The 8765-nt window shown below is 36.6% G+C and overlaps 1 protein-coding gene across 1 annotated transcript; it reads right to left on the bottom strand.

Annotated features, from left to right (window-relative positions):
* Positions 1-2082: 2082 nt before the first annotated feature.
* On the bottom strand, positions 2083-7880 carry COXFA4 (cytochrome c oxidase associated subunit FA4). Its single transcript, XM_077122802.1, has 4 exons — positions 7709-7880; positions 6543-6631; positions 5765-5825; positions 2083-2285 (listed from the first exon to the last, which is right to left on the bottom strand). Exons 1-4 carry the CDS (start codon positions 7820-7822, stop codon positions 2229-2231), a joined length of 321 nt encoding a protein of 106 aa, XP_076978917.1. The 5' UTR covers positions 7823-7880; the 3' UTR covers positions 2083-2228.
* Positions 7881-8765: the final 885 nt, after the last annotated feature.

Here is an 8765-nt window from a genome sequence, read left to right as displayed (position 1 = left end):
CAATGGTAGAGGTCAGGATCATTGCTAATGCACAGGACAAACCCCTACAACAAAGAATTACCCTGTCCAACAAGAGTGGCAAGCTTAAGGAACACTTAAATTATGGACAGTCAAGTAGTTGAAGTGTACTGTACAAACAAAAGATGACGTGGGTTCAAAGGCCTACTCTGCTATTTGACTAGCTGTATTAATTTTGGTAATTTGCTTAATCCACGTCTTAATCTCCTCAGCTGCTAAAAATATAAACTTCTTAAAAGGAAAATAAAATTGTTTCCCGGAGCCTGCCCGTGCCAGAAAAAAAAAAAAAAGTTAAAAAATTAGATGCAAAAAAGTAAAACTTGCATCTCAAAAGAAAGATTCTGTATTTGAGATAACCCACATAATTTGAATGCTTAGCTCAGTTCCGGACTGTAAACTGTGCTGCAATTGCCTTGTAAACAGAACAATACTTATATTGTATATTTATACATTAAAATCCAAAATTATTTCACTAAATTTCTCATTTCCACGACATGAGTTAAAAATACATACCCATAGAAACAAAAAATAAATAAATAAAAATATATACCCATATGAGCTGGTACCTGGCACCAAGTGATTAAGAAAATTTTCTTGAACAAAAGAAGAGAGAAATGAGAAAAAATAAAATATCAGTGGCTGAGATTTCAGTCAAGAGGTCATCCTGGAGATTATTCTTGCACATTATATAGATATCCCTTTTCAGTTTAGGGTATATTTGAGTGGCTAAAGGGAAGTACCCAAAACTGTAGAGCTGTGTTCCAATAGCTTTGCTTCTTAAAGACGTTTGTATAATGATATAGCTTTTACAGTGTGACTGTGTGATTGTGAAAACCTTGTATCTGATGCTCCCTTTATCTAGGGTATGAACAGATGAGCAAAATAATATGGATAAAAAAATAAACAAATAATATAGGTAACAAAGGCTAAAACAAATTGGGTAGATGAAAATATTAGTGGTCAATGAAAGGGAGGGTAAGAGGTATGGTATGTATGAGTTTTCTTTTTTTTCTGGAGTGATGCAAATAGTGATGAATATACAACTATGTGATATTGTGAGCCACTGATTATACAACAAATATGGAATTTCGTTAAGAATGTTTGTTTATATGTTGTTTCATCAATAAAAATATTTTTAAAAATACATACCCATGTGAAAACTTGAAACGTGGTATATTTTGTTCTTGATTAGTCACCACTGAAATGTTTTGTTCATGGATCATTTGAGACTCATCTAAAAGGACTGAGCCATGCAACTATGTGATGATATTGTGAATTGCTGAGCGTATGTATTGGGAATGTTTTTATTTCTTTCTTCTAATTTTTTTTAATTAATAAAAAATTAAAAAAAAAAAGACTGAGCCATTTTACTAGGTTGGTAACACCAATAGAGTTTGGCATTTCCCTCCAACCTAATCCCAATTTAGTCCATTTTTAAAAAGTAACTAACCCAGGGCAGGCAACGGAGGCTCAATGGCAGAGTTTTTGACTGCCATGCCGGAGACGCAGGTTCAATTCCCAGTGCCTCCCATGCCAAAAAAAAAGTAACTAACTCACATTTTCCCCACCTTAAAATGTCTAATATCCTTTCTGACATTTGAAAACTTGCCAAAACAGCATCAGGAATTCATTCTCAAGGTCTCTCAGCCACTAGGCTCCATGACAGACTCAGAATCTAACTACAATCCAAGGACCACAGTGACTAATAACCTTTAAAGTCTTCAGCAAAGAGAATACAAGGCAATACCCACTGTTACAACTGCACTTTGGCCCATGCCAACCATTAAAAGAAATCCAGGAATTTCCATTTTGTCAATGTCAGAGAGGCTTGATTATTCTTCCAAATCTACATTTTTATAAACTTCTAGTTCCAGTTGTTAAATATGCTCTAGTGAAGTTACCAATGGCCTATACACAAAATGAATGTATTTTATTAAGGCAGTTTTAAAGTCTTATCTTCAATTTCACAAACACATAGAAACTTGAGTTGTTTAAATGCTGTATATTTCCTATACCCTAAACTAACAGTTTCAGAGATTTCAGCATTAAATGAAACACAACATATCAAGTTTCAGGCATTTATTAATCAGTATAAACCCCAACATGACTTCATGTATTTAGAGGGGAAATATTCCCAGGTTAAGTGGAAATTGTGCGGATGGCTTCTGGAAGACCTTCATATTAAGCAGCTTTAAAGGGAAATACTTCACTTAGAAGTCTGGGCCTTCCTTCTTCAGTTTGTTGTAATCCACATTCACTGAGTAGAACTTAGAAAAGAAAAAAAGGTATTTTAGATAATCTATCAAATACACAGAGATGGTACAGAACATTTAGAGTTCTTTTTATTCCGTTTCTACAGTAATAATTACTGACATGAATTTTTAAATTAAGAATATTTTACACTGTGTAAGTCATTCAAACAAAGGCACTATATCTAAAACTACAGTTCTTTAAAGATGTTTTTGGCAAGGTAAAAAAAATACTCTGTCTCACGAAGAGCTGTGTTAGAATAGTCCATTAGATCCTATAAAAAATTTTTCTATTCCAAAGTTTATAATTAAGGATTCCTTCTGAAAAGATCTTTCCAATTCTTATAAGTTTTTACTTCCAGCACTCTAAATACACAGATAACATTTCCAACCAAACAGAGGAACACCCAGAATTCTACCCCTATTTAGTTTATAAAGTACTATAATTTAGATGGGCGAGACTTTACAACCAAGAGAGGTTACTTATGAAAATTAAGACTTTGTTGTGCAGTTATATAAGCTTTCAGATATAGACTGATTTGCCTCAACAGCTTTTCTTTTGATTTTCTCTCTCTCACAAGTGTCAATATACTGGTGGAACCAACTCTGCATCAAGATCAAAATGACTCCTCACCATCTCTGGTATATACTTTTAAATAAAACTATATTTTCACATGTTTAAAATTCCCAAAAATTCCCTAAACTGAACTAAATTAAAGTTTTAAGCAACTATTACTATGATTGTTTTTATCAAAAAGAAAAGAAAAGAAAAAACCTGCCTCTAATTCTCAACTTTTTTTTTAATGGTTTATATTGTAACCTTTAATGTAGTGGTTTCTGCTGTGGGACATTCAGGATTTGTATGTAAGCTCGACTAAGGCTCTAGAAACTTGACTACACTCATTTTGTGCCAGAGAACATTGAAGAAATTGTGCTATAAAATTGGATTTAAGCATCAAATGCCAAGCAACACTTCGCAACTGTATCAAGTGTTCCAAGGGAAATTATCAAAATATGCTGTCACTTTTCCAACTATTACTTCAGGTAACTTCATGGTAGCCCACCACTAAATTGAGGAAGAAAATGGGGTCATGGAAGCTGAAAAATAAAGCAAACTTGAAAATTACACCTTTGAGAGAATTTTGGGTATGATTACTGGCCACGGCCTGCTTAGTTTTGAGGGAAGTGCCAGAAGATATCATAAGCATGGACTAAAGAAGCCTCTGACCAGAGACTTAAAACCATGCTTGGGCCTGGCTATGTCAATCAACCAGAAGGCAGAGCTACAAAATAGAAAAGGGCCTGATCCATACCTGGACTTTTAGAAAGCTTTATATTTGGTTAAAACCTAATCTATTTGATTTAACATAAGCTCTATTAGGCCTGATCAATTTTGTTTTCTAATGTCAGTTTCACCTCAACCAAAAAAATTATTAAATCTACATAAAAATAATTATGGGTAAAATGATGTCTTCATAAAAATAGGATCTCAGACAGTTGCACCTCAATGTTTACAGAAGGATTATTAACAAAAGCCAATAGGTGGAAACAACTCAACCATCCATTAACAAATGAAAGGATAAACAAAATGTCATACATACACACAATGGAATATCATTTGCCATAAAAAGAATGAAATTTTGAGACATGCGGCAACCTGAAGATAAATATTATGTTCAGTGAAATAAGGAAGATACAAAAAAATTATTGTACAATATCACTTAAAAATGACATTACTGTGCTTCAAAAGACTCCATCAGGATAGTGAAAAGATAAACCAGAATGGGGAAAATTTATTGCAAAGCATATTATCTGATAAAGGACTTTTATCCTGAATAGAAACTACTACAAAACTATTACAAGACAAATATGCCAATTAAAGAATATGCAAAGGATCTGAAAAGATATTTCTCCAAAGATATACAAATGGTTAAAAAGGTCATGAAAAAAATGCTTCACATCATCAGCCATCAGAAAAATGCAAATCAAAAACCATAATTACTTCACACCCAGTAGGATGACTATATTGAAAAAAGAAAGATGATAATAAGTGTTGGTAAGAATGTGGAGAAACCAGAACCCTCATACACATATTGCTGGTGGGAATAGAAAATGGTGCAACTGCTCTGGGAAACAGTTTGGCAATTTCTCAAATGGCTAAAGAGACAATTACCATATGATCCAGCAGTTCCACTCCCCGTATTTCTCCAAGAGAAAAAAATCTATGCCCACCAAAAAACATACATGAATTTCACAGCAACATTATTCATAATAGCCAAATAATGAAATCTGAATGCCCAGACAGTGATGAAGGGATAAATTAAAAATGTGGTATCCATACAACAGAATACTATATGGCAATAAAAAGAAATGAACTACCAAATAGATGAAAACTTGAAAACATGCTAACTGAAAACTAGTTACAAATGACCACAGGCTTTTTATTTCATTTATAGGAAAAGCTCAGATTAAGCAAATCTATAGATAGTGTATTCGTGGTTGCCAGTGCTGAGGAGAATGGGGAACTTGGAAGATGACACTAAGGAGTGCAGGATTTTTGTGGGGGGTAAATAAGTGTCCTAAAATTGATTGTGGTGATGGGGACACAACTCTGAATGTATAAAAGCCATTGTACACTTTAAATGGGTGAAATGCATGGTTAAGTGAATTACATCCCAATAAAGCTTTTTTAAATAATGATATTACTACATATTCATATAAAAATATATTAACATTCTTTAGTGGAAATTCCTACCATATCAAATGCTCTTTTTTTCAATATGGCAAGGGCTCTTTGTACGTTACATCCAACAAAGAGGTTATGCTCGGGGAATCAATAAATGGTTCTTTGGAAGAATATTCCATAGATCACTATTCAAGGAAAATGTCAAAAAGTGTATCCAGACATAGTTTACAGCAAATTTCAAATGACTTTTATTTCTTCTTACTAATCTTTACCCAAAATATTTCAGTCATAACAATAAGAGGAAACAGACAACCAATCTAAATTTGTGCTATTTAAGATGTTGGCCACAGACAAGCATCTGAAACCTTGTTAGAAATGCAAATTCGCAGGCCCCATGCCAAATCATCTGAATCAGAGTCTTTGCCGGTGGAACTGAAGAATCTATGTCAACAAGCTCACCAGATAAGGTACATTCAAGTTTGAGAACCATTGCAACTATGTATCTAAGAACTAAGAAAACAGTAAATGATATCTACATTATCTCCTCTTTTATTCTTTCTCTTATTCTCAAATCAGTATAATTAAGACATTATCTTGACTTCACATCCAGAATCCAAATATTAGGAATAAAATCCCTAAGAAAAAAAATTTTGATGGAACAATATGCCATTTCACAGAACAACATAGCAGTTCCTCAAAGTTCACTATAATGGAATTTTACTTGTATCTGAAATTTCATGAAAAACTACCTCATGAAAAAATTTATTAAAATATATTTTCTAGCAATTATGAAATAGCTTTGGAGCTTTACCTTGTACTGCTCATTAGGAGCCATTTTGTTCCAGGGTTCTGGGTTATTCTTTCTGTCCCAACTAAAAGGGAAAAAACATCATATTGTTAAAGTAATAAAACACTATTTATTATAGCATTTCATACATTCTGAGAAGTCAATATTTTGAACAGATCAATCTCACTTTCTATTAGGTAAAGTATGATATTTTCATTATGGAGATAAAATCTACAATAATTGGATTCATGTATTCAGTTTTAAAAAGGTAGAACACAGAGCCTCTGGGAACAGCTGTCGTTGTCCCTAATTCCTGTCAATGGAAACTCTGTAGCTGATTTTTATTAAAACTTCCTATTTGATCAGTGAAATGATATTCAGAAAAGTGCATAGAATAATGCTGAATCAATCTTTTCTTTGCCTGTTGTCTTACAACTGCAAAAAGAAAAACTATTGTGGAAAGGCAGGCAAAAAGTATTAGCTACATTATCATCTTAATACTAGGAAAAAAACGGAAAGATAACTAATATTTGTTGAAACACATGCCAGGAACCAGGATTAAATGCTTTATAAAAAAAAATCTCAATCTTAACATTACAAGGTAGGTATTACAGATCTCATTTTCAATAAGAAAAATAGACTTAGTTAAAAAAAAACAAACAAAAAAGCAAACAGTAGAGCTAGCATTGGAACTTGTGCGACTATGAAACTTGGGTTCTCCTACTTGACGCTGCCTCCCGAAAAAGACTGGATTAATTCAGTTTCATAAGCATCAAACTTCCAAATATTTTAAAGAACTTACCTGACATCTGGATTGAACATTGCCAGACGTAACACATATAGTGCTGCTCCAGTACCTCCAGCTCCAATAAATACAAAGAGGGGAATCAACTAGAATCAAACACAAAAGAGACAATTAATGATTATCTTCAAACACCTAGATACTAGCAAAACAGAGTATGGTAGCTTCTACACCTTGATTCCCAATTCTCAAACTGCTATTGTGTGATCTTGCCTTAAAATTTGAATCAAGGTAGACCTTATGTTGAGGCAAGACTTCTTAAACTGTGTTAAGAAATTAAATTTGCAAAAGAGGTAAATATGATTCTAGTTTGTCTCACTTTTAACGTAGAGCAAATTATATTCAAAATTTAAATTTACAAGAAAATCTATTTCTTCGTCACCTCTAACATTTATACATCTTTCCCTGCCCACTTTATCTCTACGCTTGAAAACAAACTATTTAATAATTATTTGTGCTTGTCTTTTATGTATGAAAAGAAACATCTCTGAAACAAGAAGCGCAATTAAGCAAAAAAAAAAAACCACCTATCACAAATATTCCTTTAGGCATAATGTCTGCAAATGTACTGCTACCAGTGCTTGCTGCGTAATTGGGAACTGGGTTATGATAAAGATTAAAGACTCCGAGAGTGAGTTTTAAAACCACAGCACGTTCCCGTGATGGGAAAAATATGAGATACAAAAGAGCTTAACTGCAATTAAATTCTGAGCTGCTAATCTCCCCAAAACTTCAGGGCAAACAGGATTTCACGATCACACCCCCCACTGCCACAAGGCCTTGCGGTGCAATGAAATGCATACAAGATCCTTAAGAGGCGAGACGACAATTAGGAAGCTTGACCTTTACTGGCCTCTAAACCACATAGCATACCCCTGTCTCTCGGTCCCACAAATCTCCAAGCAGGCGGGGCCACCAGATAGTTCCAACATTCACTAGTTTATTCTCCCCACAGATTTCCGCCCCCTTCTGCCCCGAAGCGAAAACCCCATAATGTACGGTGTGGCAGATCAGAATCCTCAGTACTGGTCAACGAGGAGAGGCAGGGTGCAGCCCTGAGGGGCAGTAAGTGGCTTTGAAGGATGAAGCTCCCAGGGGACGCAGGCAGCCGCACCCTGACACATGATGGGCAAATGAGAACATACGGAAAGGGGCCGCGGACTTACGCTCGGGTGCTTCTTGGCCTGACCGAGGATCTGGCGTAACATGTTTGCGGGTGAGGCCTCTAGTACGGAAAGAAAGAAGAAGAAAGTCTGCAGGCCCAAGACGTCGCAGTCCATGCACCAACCAAGTGCGGGCGTCCAAAGTCACCCAGGACCTCCTACCTGAAGGACCTCTGGCTCGCAGCGCAGCCTGCGGCAGTAGGGCCCGGATGCGGCTGTCCTTAACAGTGCCTACTTTGTCCCGCGTCGGTCCTGACCTGGTTCAACCATCACCTTTCTGCTTCACAGTGAAACACTCTTCATTACTGTGCTATGTATATTTCTGGCGGGTAATTTGTTGCATTGAAATTACGGCTCTTTTATTGGTGAGACAGGCACTTTCTTGGGAAGCCGCGCGTTGGTGGCTGGGGAGGGCGGGCCGCGCGCTCCACGGACTCCGCGAACGGCGGCGCCTGTCGCTGCGACTGGAGCCTGGTCTTTGAGCTGAGGCGCTGGGGACGCGCGTGCCGGGCGCGCGCTGGCTGTCCCTGACTGCCGCTGAGGGAGTTGCACTGCGCCTCCAGCCGCCTGTCGCCCGGCGCTTGGAGGGCAGGTCGGGTCTCTTGCCGCTAAGGTCAGCGGCTGCGGTTTAAGAAGACTGCAGCTGCTTCCTGTCTGAGACTTTTCTTTACGGGAGCAAGTTAAAAAACTAGTGAACGATTTTTAATGACTAGTGAAAGATGGCAATAGTCCTGCTAGTGTGGCTTCTAAATCCTCAGGTCCTGGTCCTCTGTTGGATGTTCATCTCCACAAAGATTTGCGTGACACACCACCATCCTCTCTCGGTCCGAAATTGCATTCTTAAAATGTTTTGAGTGGTCGTATGTCTACACTATAATCTTTTGGGATACCCATCCAATTTTCATTCATTAATTTTTTTTACCTCATTTTCTATAGGACAGTCTATGTAAGGCACTGGGGCTACAACGGTGAACCTGAACATCTAAACCTTACCCAATCTCATATGTAGCTTTAAGCATTAATCAAATGATCAAGCAAGTTATTGGGACCAGGGGGAGGA

Source organism: Tamandua tetradactyla, chromosome 1, assembly GCF_023851605.1.
Source record: "Tamandua tetradactyla isolate mTamTet1 chromosome 1, mTamTet1.pri, whole genome shotgun sequence".
NCBI lineage: Eukaryota > Metazoa > Chordata > Mammalia > Pilosa > Myrmecophagidae > Tamandua > Tamandua tetradactyla.
This window is presented reverse-complemented; position numbering and strand designations above follow the sequence as displayed.